Here is an 18,488-nt window from a genome sequence, read left to right on the forward strand (position 1 = left end):
GTTGTCAGATCCCTCCACTAAAGAATGACTTGCCACCCATTCTCTGAAGTTCACCTGGGGACCGATGACAAAATATTTTAGCTGATCAGAACCATCGTGACTGATCATAAAGAGATAAATAGTGTTAAACATCATTGTTCCAGGCCATTTAAGGCTTTGTAGATGATCAACAACAACGGAACCAGACGCTTATCTCAGCCTTTTCCATGTGATTAGTAGGCAACGGCATTTTGCATCAGTCCGAGCTTTTGATGTATCTTAAATGGTAGATTCAGACTGGAAGTTGTTAGGGGGCTTATTCCTTCACCCACTTACTTCCCTGGTCCTTCTCGCATGAACAGAGAGCAACAATACCCGAAGTCCAAAGGTGCAAACAATTCGATGTTTATTGGGGTGAACTTCCAGCAAGCATGATTTCAGTTTCCTTCCTTAGTGTCCTCCTTCCCAGCTCTGACACCACAGAGCATTACACCTGTGTCTCTGCTCCCACTCCTGCCCTTAGCCAAACATGATTCCAATTTCCCAACCCCCACTCTCTGTTCCCATTTCCCCCCCACACACCCACCCACTTCCTGATTGACTGCAGACTATATAGTAAAACTTGAGTTCTGCTTAGCTATACCTTAACCAATCATTTTCCTGAAAATTTAACTAACCAATCCTAACATATTATAACATGATTATGTAACCAGTTATATCCCACCACCTTAATTAGTGTACACCCAGCAAAATTAATTATACAGCAGACAGGGACAATCACAGAACCAGACAGAGATTATACAGATAAACAATGGGGAAATGGGGACTACATAGATAGAACAAACACAGAAATGAGGATTTCACATCCAGGCTATTGATAAGTGAGTTCTTGCCAGACAGGATGCTATCAAACTAAGTTTCCTTTTACATCTTCTAGGCACTTCCTTTTCTCTGGAGGTGATAGGCACTATCAGGACAGGATTGTATTCCTAACAGCCCAATAGCACCTTATTTCAATGTGACTAGTTTGGAATGTGAGGAGGTGACTGGTTGCTTCCCAGCTTATGGCTGCCTCTGTTGCTTAGCCAAAGGCCTTAGCCTAAGAATAGGGCCTCAGACTGTCACAATAAGAGAAAGACCTTACACTGGCAGACAGTGATTTTGATTCTTTCTTTTATACCTCTAACTAGCCAAGTGATAAGAATACACCTAAATTCTTAGAGTATAGGCCTTTACAGACAGGCCTGAATCTATATCCTAACAGAAGTGATGGAGGCAAAATTTCTTTGGCAGAGTCCATGTTGCAGAGGAAGGATTATAGTCTCTTGGCTAGCTGAAGATGGTGGTAAACACTCTGGGGGTATTTTATCAGCACCTCTGGGCTGTGATAGAGTGTGGCTTATGCTCTTGAGTGGTGGTTTCTTAGCTTCCTATCCCACTAGTGGGATGTACTGACATGGAAGTACAAGTAGACTTAGTCTGCAGGGTAGGGAGATGGGATGTGAGAGAAAAGATCTTAGTTCTTCCAGATCCCCTGTGTGTTTAAACTTCATTGCCTACTAGGTTGTAAAAGTAAATTACTAAAAGTGTTTCAGTTTTTATTTGTTAATATTATCAATATAACCAAAAAAGGTGGTCGTGATGGGGAAGATTACGTTGATAAAAATATGAAATATATCATAAATTGGCAACACCGCACCTAAATAATAGCGATCATTCTTTTTTCTTGTATCTGAAACCAATATTTTATAATATTGAAAACATAATGTGGCTGAACTGAAAAATTAAACTTCTAATTTTGTAAATGTTTAGGCCTAAATACTGTTAGGCATGCTTCCACTTTTCCTATTGTTCTCGATTTGAAAAGTTCCCAGTGGTACTAACTTGTTTATATAATCATTTAAAATACTTAATTTTTAATTTACAGAAAACGTATGTTTCAGAAGCGCTGGGTTAAGTTTGATGGAGACAGTATTTCTTATTACAATAATGATAAGGTAAGCACCTCTTTGTGTGTGTGTGTTTTTAAATAAGTATGTTTTGGTGTCCTTCAGTTTAACTGGAAAGGTAAAGTGTAGATGAGCTATGCTGTAACATAAAAGAATTAGTATTTGTTTATAACTTGTTTCTAAAGAGTATTTTCACTTGCAAAATATTAGGATGTGACACTATATTAAATGTTGAAGATACTGTTGGGATCTTCAGCTAATATTCCTTTTTTTCTTATCTCCTTCCTGACCTTTCCAGAGAGGTATCCTCAGAACTTCTGCTTTTTTTGTAGGAGACATATGTACTGCAGAAAATCTGGAAAACGGAACAAGATCATGTAAACTATGCTGTGGGATCACGCAAACCATGCTATTTAGCCGATGACAGTGACTTTTGTTTTCACTTGTCATGGCAAGCTGAGCATGATGGAATTACTGATAAGCTTGAAAAAAGGATTGAATTTGGCACACATTCTCTTCATTAGTCAGTGTGGTTTCTGTTCCTGATTTTAACTTTCTTCTGGGAATCACCATATTGGACAAGACTGACTAGCTTTTATCTGAATTGGCTTGTATATAAAGCCAACGGTATTCTACACTGTATAGTGCTATGGAATTGGGGAGTGGAAAGAATTTCTTCCTGACCCCACTGGCTATTGGCTTATACTTCCAAACCTGAGAATTGATGGCTGCTAAACTTTTGCCACAGTTAGTGTAAATGAAGCAGCTCTTGTTACTCCCTCTACTGTCGTGTGTGTGTGTGTGAGAGTGAGATCTTGTGTTGAAAAATCTTATTAAACTATATGTCTTGGCAACTGTGAATTCCTTAGGTAACTTATCTTTTGATATATGTTGTCCAAAATAAGTTTTTACCCATTTTAAATTAGTTGCATCAGCTTTTCATCAAAAGGCTTCTTGTTCCTTGTTGAAAATTGGTTATATAGGAGTTTTATGTAACGATTCTCTCTACTATTCTTCCAGATCACTGCTAAATATATTGAACACTATCAGTTCCAGGACTCATCCCCTGGATACCTAGATATTTTGTTTCTGAAAATTGGCCATTTATTCCTGCTCTTTGCTTCCTATCTCTCAAGCAGTATTCACCCACAACAGGACTCTACCTCTTGCCCTATGGTTCACAAGATCCTGAGCTTCTTTTAAGTAGAAGAAAATGAACTGAACTAAACTCCAGATCAAGACACGTGTGTGTGTATGTGTGTTGGGGTTGAGAGTGTGTGGATATGAGTTTATTTGAAACATCGAGAGCATTTCCTGGCAAAGAAACAATAGGAGTGCCTGGCTAAAACAAAAGGTGCTAAAACTGACTTTATTATAGATTATTGAGCCATACATCTGAACTAGGTAAAATAATTAAAAACATCACTGAAGATAAATGCTTGGGATGAGAGCATCCCTGCTACCTCAGCCCCTACTGCATTTGGTGCAGGAATGGGAGAAGCCAGTCACAAGGATGCCTTCTGAGGACCCCTCTCAAACCCCAGCATAGGTGGGAATGTGTTTTGAGGAACAGAGCAATAAGAACCCTATAAAAGCCTGACTTAACATGTTCTTAGCCCCCTCTTCTTCTCACCATTGGATTAGGAGAGCGTGTTTTTGGTGGATAAATATGTGACTTGGCCACGTGACATAGTAATACTTATGCGGATAATTGCAGAGCCTGCAGATCTCTCCGAACTGCACTAAATATCTTGACAACAAGGAGTCCAGTGGCACCTTACAGACTAACAGATTTATTTGGGCATGAGCTTTCATGGGTAGAAAACCCCACTTCTTCAGATGCATGGAGTGAAAATTACAGATGCAGGCATAAATATACTGACACATGAAGAGAAGGGAGTTTCCTTACAAGTGGAGAACCACTGTTAACAAAGCCAATTCGGTCAGGGTGGATGTGGTCCACTCCCAATAATTGATGAGGAGGTGTCAATACCGAGAGGGAAAATTGCTTTTGTAGTGAGCCAGCCACTCCCAGTCCCTGTTCAAGCACAAATTAATGTGTTAAATTTGCAAATGAATTGTAGCTCTGCAGTTTCTCTTTGAAGTCCGTTCTTAAGAACATAAGAATGACCATACTGGATCACACCAAAGATCCATCCAGCTCAGTATCCTGTCTACCGACAGTGCCCAATGCCAGGTGCCCCAGAGGGAGTGAACTTAACAGATAATCATCAAGTGATCTCTCCTGCCATCCATCTCCACCCTCTGACAAACAGAGGCTAGGGACACCATTCCTTACCCATTCTGGCTAATAGCCATTAATGGACTTAACCTCCATCAATTTATCCAGTTCTCTTTTAAACCCTGTTATAGTCCTAGCCTTCACAACCTCTTCAGGCAAGGAGTTCCACAGGCTGACTGTGCGCTGAGTGAAGAACTTCCTTTTATTTGTTTTAAACCTGCTATCCATTAATTTCATTTGGTGGCCCCTCATTCTTATGTTATGGGAACAAGTAAATAACTTTTTCCTTATTCACTTTCTCCACACCACTCATGATTTTATATACCTCTATCATATCCCCGCTTAGTCTCCTTTTTTCCAGGCTGAAAAGTCCTAGCCTCTTTAATCTCTCCTCAGATGGGATCTGTTCCAAACCCCTAATCATTTTAGTTGCCCTTTTCTGAACCTTTTGTAATGCCAGTATATCTTTTTTGAGATGAGGGGTCTACATCTGTACGCAGTATTCAAGATGTGGGCAATACCATGGATTTATATAAGGGCAATAAGATATTCTCTGTCTTATTCTCTCTCTCTTTTTTTTTAATGATTCCTAACATCCCGTTTGCTTTTTTGACTGCCGCTGCACACTGCGTGGACGTCTTCAGAGAACTATCGACGATGACTCAAGATCTTTTTCCTGATTAGTTGTAGCTAAATTAGCCCCCATCATATTTTGTGTATAGTTGGGATTATTTTTTCCAATGTGTATTACTTTACATTTATCCACATTAAATTTCATTTGCCATTTTGTTGCCCAATCGCTTAGTTTTGTGAGACTTTTTGAAGTTCTTCACAGTCTGCTTTGGTCTTAACTATCTTGAGCAGTTTAGTATCATCTGCAAACTTTGCTATCTTACTGTTTACTCCTTTCTCCGGATTGCTTATGAATAAGTTGAATAGGATAGGTCCTAGGACTGACCGTTGGGGAACACCACTAGTTACCCCTCTCCGTTCTGAAAATTTACCATTTATTCCTACCCTTTGTTCCCTGTGTTTTAACCAGTTCTCAATCCATGAAAGGATCTTCCCTCTTACACCATGACAACTTAATTTATGTAAGAGCCTTTGGTGAGGGACCTTGTCAACGGCTTTCTGTAAATCTAAGTACACTATGTCCACTGCATTCCCCCTTGTCCACATGTTTGTTGACCCCCTCAAAGAACTCCAAGAGATTAGTAAGACATGATCTCCCTTTACAGAAGATTTTAAAGTTTTTTTTTATTGAAGGATGGCTACTTTTAAATCTGTTATTGAATGTCCAGGGAGACTGAAGTCTTCTCCTGCTGGTTTTTGTATATTCCCATTTGTGATGTCTGATTTGTGTCCATTTATTCTTTTACATAGAGACTGTCCGGTTTGGCCAATGTACATGGCAGATGGATATTGCTGGCACATGATGTTATATATCACATTAGTACATGTGCCAGTACATTTATGCCTGCATCTGTAATTTTCACTCCATACATCTGAAGAAGTGGAGTTTTTTACCCATGAAAGCTTATGCCCAAATAATTCTATTAGTCTTTAAGGTGCCACCGGACCCCTCGTTGTTTTTGTGGATACAGACTAACACGACTACCACTCTGATAAATATGTTGAGACATTTGATAATTATAATTCGGGGAAAGCGATTTAGATTTAGGATTTAATAGACAAATCCCTAAATTCTCATGTTGGGGCCACAGAGTTCTAAGTTGGGGCATGTGGGTGGCCTTCCATTCTACTCTATATAGGTTCTTACCCGCGCTAACCACTGAAGTATCCGAATGCCTTCCAGTAGTGTGTTGAGCATTATATTATAAGATCTGCCATGTGTTCCATCGTCTCATCAGGGAGAGAAGTATGTGTGTAGGTATCCACTCATTATACTCCACACCTGAGCATAGCCATTATATGAACAACATACCCCCATATCTCAATGTCTGTACTTGGAGATTGCAGATTATGTATTCCTTATGCCACCCATTCCTAAACCGAATTTCACACCCCTTGACAATTTGTACCTTATTCCCTGATAACCAGAAACTTCTATGCTTAAACTCTGTACTGTTTTCTTTTTACTTCAACATCATCTTAATAAAATTATTATTTCTGGTAAGGTTTTGTTTTGAGATTTAACTGCAGGCTGAGGATAACAGTGATAAAATGCAGTGTTTTATTGCCTGTAAATCTACAAGTCACTTTTAATAATTATTCCTTTATTTTAAAAATGATCTGAAGAGTCTGTGTATATATAGAGTCTTATCTTCATGGTGGTGTTAACTAGAGTGTGGATAACTCAAACTAACACCTCCCAAGTTAACATAGCTTGGCTGAGAACAATCACACTTCAAAACAACACTCAAGAAACGCAGAATGAATTTTATTAGCTGTACAGAGTAGCTGCATTTCTCGTTCCAGAGGACTTGAGGTTTAATCCATACCCCTGACAAGACAGCTCGCTCAAGTTTAAAGCACCACTTAACTTGAGCTAGAGATTTTTGACAGGTGTTGGGTTTGGGGAAACACACGAGTTATACCTGGAGCCGACACTGCAGTGAAGACAAGTGTTCAGTGTGCTCCTCTGTGCAACATCTTCAGAAATCAGGTTCTACTCTGACAGAGAATGTTTTCTTTATTTTAAATGTCTAGTTTCGTACTGTTTTTCACAAATACTAACACACATTAATAATAAGTGAATCCATATTGTGAGGTGCCGACTAACCAGTTTTATGTAGCTACTGCTAGTCCTTGGCAGCTTTTAACTACAAGTGGTATTCACAGAGGTGTACTAACACTGGGTAGATGCTGAGAAGTTTAAAAATATTTCTGTATTTTAGCTTGGAAAACTACATATTTTAGTTAATTCAGAACTTGCAGAAAGTGAAGGAGTGAGAAGGAGAAGTTTGCCAAATGACAAATAAGTTAAAAGAAAAATAAAGGTGGGGGGGAGCAAGGGAGTTGTATGTGTGACACTCCCCCCACACTTATATTCAGTCCTTCTGAGCAGCAGGGTCTTACTGAGTTTTCGGAACCACTTTTCTCTGACCTTGTTCTGCAGTATTAAACCAGTAGAGTGGCTCTCTTTTAATAAAAGGAGTACTTGTGGCACCTTAGAGACTAACCAATTTATTTGAGCATAAGCTTTCGTGAGCTACAGAAGTGAGCTGTAGCTCACGAAAGCTTATGCTCAAATAAATTGGTTAGTCTCTAAGGTGCCACAAGTACTCCTTTTCTTTTTGCGAATACAGACTAACACGGTTGCTACTCTGAAACCTGTCTCTTTTAATAAGTACACATTTTTCTTTCTCTCATACTCGAATATAATATATTAAGAAAAATGTCCAATTTCCTGCAAACAGTCATGACCTTGATACTGTTCTTCACTGAGCCACTGATGCTATTCATTTCTTATACATACATAGGCTTGAGCAAGCTAGTGTGGTGAGAGCAACATCCTGTGTGGTTACATCTTTAACTGAGTGTGGTTAAGCGGAGAGAGTTTTATAAAAGGAAAATGTAATCTGAGGCTGCTTTTCAACGACCAAATCTGCATGTTTTTTTGTCTCAATGTGCTGTCTGTTTTTTTACATAAGGAACTCCAATTCTACAAAACCTCCTGCTGATAATAGTTCATCTTAACTAATTAGCCTCTCACAGTTTGTATGGTAACTTGCAACTTATCTGTGTGTGTGTGTGTATGTATGTGTATCTGTATATCTATCTATCTCTCTTACTGTATGTTCCATTCTATGTATCTGATGAACTGAGCCGTAGCCCACGAAAGCTTATGCTCTAATAAATTTGTTAGTCTCTAAGGTGCCGCAAGTACTCCTGTTCTTTTTGCGGATACAGACTAACACGGCTGCTACTCTGAAACCAAAATTATAGTAAAGGAAAAATGTTGGTATGGTAAGGTTATCATTTCAAGTGTGTGAGGAGCTGGGCCATAGTAATTAGAGCTGTATTGAAAACAGTAAATCCATTTCGTGTATGATTTCAGAATCTGATTTCATTTATATTTGGAATGAAAACAAAAAAGGTAGAAATTATATGCAAGACAGAATGCTTATTATTATTATTATTATTTATTATTATTGAAAAGTCAAAATGGTTTGTTTTGATAATTTTGAAACAAAATTCTGACTACTGGCCTGAAGGAGAGCTGGCAGAACTGGCTCCTGGGGGTCTGGGCTGCTGAAGAGCCAGGAGCCTGGAAGGCAGGGCCCCCAGCAATTCTCCAGGTTGGCTTTTTAGGAAATGGCCAGGCAAGCTGTCAGGCAACCAATGAAGGTTCTGTCAGAGCTGTGTGTGGGTTCTGTCAGACCTACATCACAATCAGACCACCTCCACAAAAAGGCTAGATTTTGATGAATCTGCCCTCTCTGACAGAAAACCATTCTATCTGAGAACTTCTGACCGGTTGTGATATTACTATGGGTACTTCTGGTGGGAAAGGAAATAGCTAAATCTTTCTTGTCTGATTGCTTATCTAGAAAGGTTTGTGAGTGGCTCGGAAATCATCCTGGTCAGAAAGGAATTTTTTTAATACTCAACGTTTATTTCCTGTGCATGAGAGGTAGCTATTGACAAATGATTGATAAACTATTCCAGTTCCATTGTATTTACAATATATGCAGAATGAAGCTGGGTGTTAAGTAGTGTTGGTTTTGCACCATGCTAAAGCTTTACTTTTCACTTTCCTATCGGCTGCTACATGCGCAGAATTTGTCATTGTTCCAGCAAACTTTGTGTTTATCCACCCTCCAACACAGTTTGCATTCCCCTGTCTAGAAGCCAGATGAGCAAGCTCAATTCCCTTTGTCCATTGTGGACTTTTAGTCTTTGTGTAGGGGCTTCTCATGCTGTACAAAAGCGTCTCTTCCTCTCAGATGTAAAAGTTCAAGTAATTGCTGTTACATTAACTTCCTTAGAGATTTAAAAACACCCCGTTAGTTTTTGTTAAATGCGTCAATCTTCTAGTGAAAGAGTGAAGGTGAGCTTTCAGCTGAGGCAGTCTGTAATAACTTTAGTGTTGGGATATTCTTCCTGTATTGGGTGAGTGTTAAAGTTAGTCATTTGCTCTTTCTGCTCCCTCAAATTCAGGTGAATAGATAAAACCCAAGCATAACAAGTCTAAATTCAATGTCATGACCATGAGTGTGTGCGTGTTTACCTTTCAACTGTGGTAGTCCACTTCAACTCATGAGTGGAAATAGCATAAGGTTGAGGGTGGGGGTGGAGGTGGTAAATGCAGCTCAAGTAAGCTGTGTGATATAATCTTGTATCACATCTAAGTCACAGGAGTCATAAGTGTGAGGGGTGTTCTAGGTAACTTGTGGCAGAGAGAAAAGAAGCATCTGTGCGATGTTAGTTTGCTATTGGTTGTGCTGCTCCTGCTCACATTTGTCCATCTTCACCTGCAAACACCTAATAGCTATATTTTCCAAATGTGTTGAGGTGAAAAAGGGGGTGGTTATGCCCACGAGGCATAAAGGCCTGGGGAGATACAACGGTGTGAGACCTATGTAAGTGTGCATAAAAAGAATAGTTTAGTGCATAGGGCACTGGACTGGGATTCTAAAGTTATGGGGTCAATTGCTTGCTCAGTCAAAGACTTCCTGTGAAACCTTGGGCAAGCCGCTTCTTTATCTACTCTGTGTTCAATTCCCCATATTTAAAAGTGGGGATTATATTTCCCAAACTCACAGGGGTTTGTGATGATAAAATCCAATACAGATTGTCAGGTACTCTGAAATTATGGTAGTGAGGTCCATATAAATATCTGGAGTGATAGATTTCAGCAGGATTTGTATATTGTCCAGCATATGTACATTTCTGCTATGCAACTAAATAGATTAAGTGTTTTGATTTATAAAATTTTACAGTAAGACACCTGCATGGCACTCCAGGGCCTTTGACATAAAATACAAAAAAACAATAAACTGAAAGTAGTAGCTAACCCCACCAGCAGCCCCAACACAACTAGGCCCACACAAGACTCTCTGCTCCCAATGCTGTCCTTTGCAATCCCTTCCTGTGCCCTCCTCCCTAAGGGCATTGTAAACCTGGATCTGTGCATCTGGACTCGGGGTGTTCAATCCCATGCTTTAATGTCCACTCTGCATTGGGTTTACAATTGCTGGGCCTGGGTGTTTCAGCCATGCAAACGCTGCACTAGCCAAACCTTTTGATTTGGTTCTGAGGCTTGAGCTATGCCTTTGCTGTAAAGTGATAGGGCTGGGACCCAAGTCTCAGCAGGCCTTGGACTCAGACCCACCTCCCAGCAGGGGCCTAGGCCCTTAGTCCTGAGTACTTGCTGAGCTGAATCAGATGTGCGGATGGTAGGGGGGGTTGGGCTCAAACCTGAATCTGGGTTTACATTGCAGTGTAGATATACCCTAAAAGTCTGAGTAAATAGACGCTCCTTGTCGTATGCTCCGTCTGTCAAAAGACCTGGATTCTTTTAGATAAAGGAGGGGAAACATTCCAAAGTAGAAGGCTGGTGATGGAGAACATTCTACCACTTCCCTCCTTTGTTTTTCTTTTTTTTTGAGGGGCTGTAGTATGAGAGTCATTGTTGATTGCAATTCTGGCAGCATGGAACATGGGGGCAGAGAGTCTCCCACGTAGGACGGCTTATAACACGCATCTAAGGTTACCAACAAAATAACTAACGTAAACATAAAGGATGAGATGAACATTTTTATTTTATTTTATGGCTAGTTGGAGGGGATGGTTTTAACCGTGAGCTGCAGTGGTGAGAGGAAATGTAACATTTTAGTAATTTCTAGTTGCAGAACTCTTTCCATCATCAGCCTGTCTTTTCTTGTATTTAGACCAAGTGCAAGAACTTTCAGTCCCCAAGTCAATAGGAATAGACGTCTCTAATCTCTAATCTGCCAGTAAAAAACACATAGTCTTACAGCAGCTGTGTAGCTAGTCATAACTAAAGCACCAGTTCTGGTAACTAGGGTTACCAAAGTCTTTCCATTTATAAATTCCTGTTCCAAGTTCCTCAGAAGTTCCTAAATGTGACCTTCATTAAAATTTTCCAGGTCTGTTCTCTGCCCTGAAGAGGTGTACATTTTCAATTTTGGCAAAATGCATTTTGTGTTTCTTGGTCCCTATGTCCAAAATGTGTTACCTGTTGGGGAGAGGAGAGAAACAGAGTACAAAGAAAAGAGGTGTATTGTTTTGTTAGTTTAGCAAATACTATGAAATAAGAATAGTTGTTGGTTGTATTAGCAATCTGATAGAGTAATGCTGCAACAGTACCCAACATAGCCAGTAGATGCCTGCAAACACCGGAAGATAATTATATCTGAGTGCCTTTAGAAAGGGTATCTGCTATTGGAATTTGTTATCTTATGGTTCTATTTTGTGAAAGGTAAAAATACCTTTAATGCTGCTCCCAATTTTTTCTGACAAATTAATATCTACTGTGTTAACATCCCTTTTCAAAGAGAATATAGCCTTACTGATATGTTTTTCTTTATTTCATTGTGCTGACACACTAAGATTAAATTACAAAAACAGGCGTTCTTCACATAGTTGTAGAAGTGTTCGCTTGAAATAAAATGCATCATTTTTATTGCATCATTATATTTTCGCTATATTGCAATTGTCCAAACAGCTTTAATTGAATATATATGTATTTAAAAGGGAAAAATGTGAGACATGTAGGATGTCTTTACCTAGATCAGTAATACAGTGATAGGATGTCTTTACCTAGATCAGTAATACAATGAATAAATAGAAAATCTATTCAGTGGGCGCTCAGCATTTAACCTTAAAAATGATACATTGAGTACAGACATAGAGGATAATTTTATTATAAAAAGATCTAGGTGGAAAATTATTGTAACTAGGATTTTTTGGGGGAAAGTGATTGAACCCTTTCCAGTCAGAAATATGTTGCTTTCTCACTTGCTAAATCCCAGTAGCATATTTGGGTTCTAATCAGAAGGCAGGCTGACCCAAGCATAGTGAGGTTCAAAAAGACCCAAGCTCTGAAGCTAAGCTGGTTTGCAGAAGTCCATTCTAGATCAGGGTGGGCAAACTACGGCCCGCAGGCTGGATGCGGCCTGCCAACCATTTTAAGCCAGCCTTCAAGCTCCCGCTGGGGAGCAGGGTCTGGGGCTTGCCCCGCTCCAGATGGGGAGCAGGGGCTGTTCCACGTGGCTTGCGGAAGCAGCAGCATGGCCCCGCTCCGGCACTCCATCTGGGGAGCAGGGTTGGAGGCTGCTCCACAAGGCTCCCAGAAGATGCGGCATGGGCCCCCTCTGGGTCCTGTGCACTCCAATGGCCCCCTCCAGCACTCCAACAGGGAAGGGACATGCCACTACTTCCGGGAGCCGCTTGAGATAAGCACCACCCGAAGCCTGCACCCCTGAGCCTCTCCCCACACCTCAACCCCCTGCCCCAGCTCTGATCCCTCTCCTGCCCTCTGAACCCCTCTTATACCCCAACCCAGGCTGAAACCCCCTCTTATACCCCAACCCCCTCATCTCCAGTCTGCATCCCCCCTCCCCCTGCATCCCACTCCCCCACCTCAGCCCAGAGCCCCCTTCTGCACCCTGAACTCCTCATTTCTGGCCCCACCCCAGAGCCCGCATCCCCAACCAGAGCCTTCACCCTCTCCAACACCCCAACCCCAATTTTGTAAGCATTCATGGCCCACCATACAATTTCTATTCCCAGATGTGTCCCTCGGGCCAGAAAGTTTGCCCATGCCTGTTCTAGATACAACTATCCTATCTGATTTTCCTGCATTTGCTCTCTCTCTGTCTCTCTCTCTCTCTCACACACACATATTGGAACTTGAATACCTGTGATCCGTGGTCCCATTGGTGTAAGGGATGGCTTGAGCTGTTTGATTAGGGGTTTTTTGTTTTGTTTTAAAGTCATGCTAAACTGTGGTAGGCTTTCTCCCTCCCCCACCTCTATTTTGGGCCGTTTTGGAGCCAGAGACTGCCACCCCCACCAAATCAGAAGTATTAGGAATCCCAGACATTTTGCCATGTTAGTGAGAAGAGAATATCTGAGCTTGCAGGGAGATTCCCTGTTCTTCGTTCTTTTGTTACTGTTCTGCGGTATGGTGCCTCCTATCTGTCTCCATTCCAATCCCAGGCTAAAGGTAAAATCTATGCATCTCCTGTTCTCACTGACCAGCTATGTGGAAAATACTTTCCTGGTGTTATGACATCTGGGGAGAAAGCTGACGGCTGCTGAAAAAGTTCCCTGACACTGTTCAGTGAGTCATGTTTATCTGTGTAGCTGATGTTTCCTGAAGTTGCAGGGATAGGCAAGACTGGTAAAACTAGGGTAAATTACAGTTGTCTACTATCAGGCTGCCAGTGGCATTTTGGAATACAGAGTTTCATGTAATTGGAGTTCATAAAATGTGGTTTTACTGTATATTGGATAATGTACCTGCATGGAGTCAGATTCCTTCTGAGAAGGGGGCAGGTGAGGGTAGCGACCTAAGGGTGAAATTGGTGTTATGTAGCAAATTCTGAGGGGGCAGAAGTTCTTTGGTAATCAATATGACTTATCAATAATGCAGTAGACTGAATTAATATGTGAACTTAACAGGCATAATGGCATACATCTGAGTTGAACTACCTACAATTTTATGAAGTCATATTAACTATTTCTATTGTTTTTGATATAGGAAATTTACTCTAAGGGAATAATCCTGCTCTCTGCGATAGCTACAGTCAGAATCCATGGGGAAAATAAATTTGAAGTTGTCACAGCTCATAGGACGTTTGTCTTCCGAGTTGAAAAGGAAGGTAAGCAGAGCACATATTTAAATACCAATTGCTAGCAGATAGTATTGGTGGCTATAGGTAAATAACATTCCTAAAATCAGTGTTTTTGTATGCATGTTATCACACTTCCAGCAAGATCACTGGGATCCAGCTATCTTGGGCTCATATGTTGTAGGTTTTTGTGACAGAACTTTATTCCATACCCCATGGTTAGGTTACCTCCCAACTACAGTCTTATGATTCCAAAGTTAGTCTAAAGGCCAAGTCTTTGAGTCCTCTGTGCAGTTCAGCCCGAGGACTATTTGACAGAGGTTGTCTTAGCCTGAATTTTTCATTCACTAGAACCAAGTGCCTTTCCCATAGCCCAAACTGCCTGTATTAAAGGCCTACTTTCTTAAAGCAAATTTGTGCTTTAATCACATCTGCTGGAACATGCAGATTGTTTTATATTGTTTGAGGGACTTAATTTATAGAAATCCCAGTTTGAAGTACTGTATTGGTTAGAAAAAAATAAAGGGTATTTTCCAGCAGGTTGTGTGTGTGTGTGTATTTTTTTTTTTTTTTGAGATGGCATAAAGCAAAATTTTTCTGGGTATTTTTAACATTTATTAGAGCTACTTACAATCCCTGTACTCTCAGACATCTGTTCTGAGTGAGTGTTCAGTATAAAAATGACAAAGAGCAAAGTGAAGTTGATGGCTTGGATGTGGAGATCGAAGAAATCTGGCTTGGGTTTTCTGGTAGATTATATTTAATGTCAAATGTGCAGTGTTTCCAATGAGCGTTTTTTGATAGTGAATAAGGTTAAATTTAAACTAGAGGCCATAGTAATTTCTTGTAGATTTTTTTTTTTATCATCAACCTGTAGAGTATTATGCAAAATCATTACCAAAAAGTGTGTATAGCTTGACAGGTTTCAGAGTAACAGCCGTGTTAGTCTGTATTCGCAAAAAGAAAAGGAGAACTTGTGGCACCTTAGAGACTAATCAATTTATTGAGCATAAGCTTTCGTGAGCTACAGCTCACTTCATCGGATGCATACTGTGGAAAGTGTAGAAGATCTTTTTATACACATAAAGCATGGAAAAATACCTCCTCCCACCCCACTCTCCTGCTGGTAATAGCTTATCTAAAGTGATCGCTCTCCTTACAATGTGTATGATAATCAAGTTGGGCCATTTGTGCTGGAAATGGCCCAACTTGATTATCATACACATTGTAAGGAGAGCGATCACTTTAGATAAGCTATTACCAGCAGGAGAGTGGGGTGGGAGGAAGTATTTTTTCATGCTTTGTGTGTATATAAAAAGATCTTCTACACTTTCCACAGTATGCATCTGATGAAGTGAGCTGTAGCTCACGAAAGCTTATGCTCAAATAAATTGGTTAGTCTCTAAGGTGCCACAAGTACTCCTTTTCTTTGTACAGCTTGAGTTATTTATGAAAAAGCCAATAAAAATGGAATATTAATTAGAATATATTTATTTATTTATTCACAGCAGTGTATACTGGCACCAGTATAGTTAAAAGCCTGTCAGCATTTCCATTATCAACTCCGATTTTTATGGGGTTATGGCTTGGCTATAAACATTTGCTGTAGGCTATAATTTTGAGTGCAGTATCCCAGCCTGTGGAAAAAAATCCTTATCAGGTTTGGCTCAAATCATTTCAGGCATTTTTACATTGTTGGCTGGCTTAGAAATAGGTCTGCAATTTTTTTAAAAAGATGTTTTTTGGTTTTTTAACTGTTGCTCAAAAATATTTTCATTGTAACATGAAACTTTGTAGGGCCATAATCTGCTTTATGTACCAATGCCTTTGGATAATGAGAAAACAGCATCAACTATTAATTTTTATTTACAAGCTTTTTAAAGTGTTCCTCTGTGTGCCCTATGACAAACCTTTTATATGGGTTACAAATTGTATTTTTCTTAAATGTGCAGCTCTCCCTTGACAGAACAGCCTGCTTAGGCAGCTGTTGATTTACTGTTCTAAGTAGGTTTGGGACAAATAATATGGTACGTACCAATAACTAGAGCCATTTGAAGTATTCAGTAATTTATACACCCAATTTCCCTTTCCTGTGTATGCACAAACTGTCCTTGAACCAATCACAACTTGCGTGAATTTGTTCATGGCTGAAAAATATTCAGGGGATATTTCCAAGGGTTCCTGCCATTTGTGGCTTTGCATAAAGCATTCAAGAGCAGGATTTTTCCAGTATATTTCAGTCTGAGTCTTGCTTGTTAACTCTTCACTGTAAGAATATCAAAGCATGAATGTGCTTTCTTTTTGGTCACCTAAGTCACATGTTGTTGTTTCTGGATTGGTAGACGATAAAGCTTGATGAACAGAAGGGGGGCCTAAATAAATCACAATTCTCTGATTCTCTTATGGCTTGTCTACACAGGTTTTGCTTCACTTTAGTTAAAGTTAGGTGGGTAGACAAGTCCTCAGGGAGGTTCAGAAAATGCTCCTAAGAGTTACTCTATGAAGACGTAAGTAGGCACAGGGCATTGAGCGTATTTTAAAATATTTTGCTTACCTGTTTTCCACAGAAGTATTATGCTCTGGCAGACATGGATCCCATGCTTTTTGGGGGAAAGAAGAAAACTGGATTTAAAAATGAGGGGAGGAGAGATTAACCGTGAAATAAATTTTGTGAGCTGCGTACAGTAGACTTTGCATTCATTTTTTTTCTTGTCCCAGATGCACAAAGTTTGTATGTGAGCAGTATTAATTGTGAAGACTTAACTGTCTTCGTACTGGGACAGGAGGTTTAAGACAACTGTCTCACATGGTAAATGTACTCTGCAGTGCACTGTTAGACAGATGCACTAGCTCTGCTTGAGCTAGCATGCTCCAAATAGCTGTGTGGCTGGGTGTAACGTGGGCAGCGGCTTGGGCTTGCTGTCCAAGTATGCCAGAGGTCCAGGCAGGTTGGTACTTGGATGGCAGCTCGACCTGCCACCCATGCTACCTCCAGCTACGCTATGTTAAATGTGCTAGCTCGAGTACAACTAGCGCATATCTGTCTACTTGTGCTGGGACGCGCGCTCCCAGCTACAATGTAGACGTATCCACAGTTATGTTAATAAACCATGTCCCAATCTATTTTGAAATCTGCATATGATTTGATTAGAATTTAACAATGTTTGTGGAAAACTTTTTTATATTAACTCAGCTCCATCAATGACCTACATGTTGAAATACTTTTTTTATGCACCCATTGATCTTTTGAACCATCCACTCTAAGAGATATGCTTGAAACGCCTTTCCTGAGGTGATCTGTCAAGCTGCTGTTCTCTCTTCTTTAAGATCCCTCATGACACCCCTTTCTAAGATGATGTTCATAAGAATGGAGTTGAACAGACATTCATGCTCTACCTTGCTGTGCACATACCTTTTGCTGAGTAACAACTTTTTGCTTATCTTTTTGCTGTAATCCTTGTTCTTCCTCCAATATCTGCATCCTGTTATTTTGTCACCCTCTCTTTGCATTCTTTGGGATACGGACAATGTCTGTTTGCCTGTAATCTAGACTTACAACACATTTTTAGGTGCTGTAACATATTAGAGTTGGTTAAATAAATTGAAAATTCAACTCTGAATTTTTTTCCGGAAAAAAAAATTAATCAGTTTCATACTGTTTCATATCTTATTCTCTGAATTAAATCTCCCAAAGCAAGTGGAGTTAAAGCTTTTATCATAGTCCTGCCACAAGTGGGGGCAAGTCTAATAATAACTCTCATAATATTCACCATTAACATATATCTTGATCTTGGTCCTGTGCAATAACTGGACAGAATGGATGAGTAAACGACTGAGTAGAATTTTATTACTTCAAATACTTGCTTTTGCAGCTTTGTAAGCTGTTACCGTAATACTGCATGTAAAGGGTATTCAAACAGGCATTTCCTAAATGCCTTGGATAATGCAGACTTTAATGAGCTATACCTTAATGAAATAGATTGTAAACTGCAAAATATTTTTGCATAGAAACATTTGCTATATTATCAGTATTATATAGGTCTAAATTTTCAGAAATTCCTGCTGATTTTGAATGCCCCAGTTTTTGGGTGTTGAACTTGACCATATTTCCATAGTTTGGATTCTCAGCACTTCCAGGAAATCAGGCCCTTTTAAGTTGTTTCAAGCTGGGCACCCAAAAATCACTAGTCGTGTTTGAGAGACGATGTGGGTGAGATCATATCTTCTATTGGTCCAACCTGTGTTGACATGCAAGACGTGTCAATCTTAGGCAGAGCTCTTCTTCAGGCTTTTCCAGTCAAGAAGAGTTTCTCAAGCTTTTGATACAAGGGACTGGCTTGCTGCCTCCCTGTGTCAGGGAGATCTCAGGGACTGGCACCAGTCCATGGACTGGCTGTTGAGAAACACTGTAGTAAAAGACAGGTTTCAGAGTAGCAACCATTTTAGTCTGTATTCGCAAAAAGAGAAGGAGTACTTGTGGCACGTTAGAGACTAACACATTTAGTTGAGCATAAGCTTTCGTGAGCTACAGTA

At 40.0% G+C, this 18,488-nt stretch overlaps 1 protein-coding gene across 4 annotated transcripts in view; it reads left to right on the top strand.

Moving 5' to 3' along the window:
• Positions 1-18,488, top strand: part of ARAP2 (ArfGAP with RhoGAP domain, ankyrin repeat and PH domain 2) — a 199,352-nt gene that overhangs the window by 41,687 nt on the left and 139,177 nt on the right. For all 4 annotated transcript variants that reach the window (XM_075127981.1, XM_048848599.2, XM_048848598.2 and 1 more), the window contains exons 7-8: positions 1,907-1,976; positions 13,865-13,985. In XM_075127981.1, coding sequence (XP_074984082.1) covers positions 1,907-1,976; positions 13,865-13,985 — 191 coding nt within the window. The remainder of the gene's footprint in view (positions 1-1,906; positions 1,977-13,864; positions 13,986-18,488) is intronic.

The sequence above is a fragment of the Caretta caretta genome, chromosome 4 (assembly GCF_965140235.1).
Source record: "Caretta caretta isolate rCarCar2 chromosome 4, rCarCar1.hap1, whole genome shotgun sequence".
NCBI classification, from domain to species: Eukaryota; Metazoa; Chordata; order Testudines; family Cheloniidae; genus Caretta; species Caretta caretta.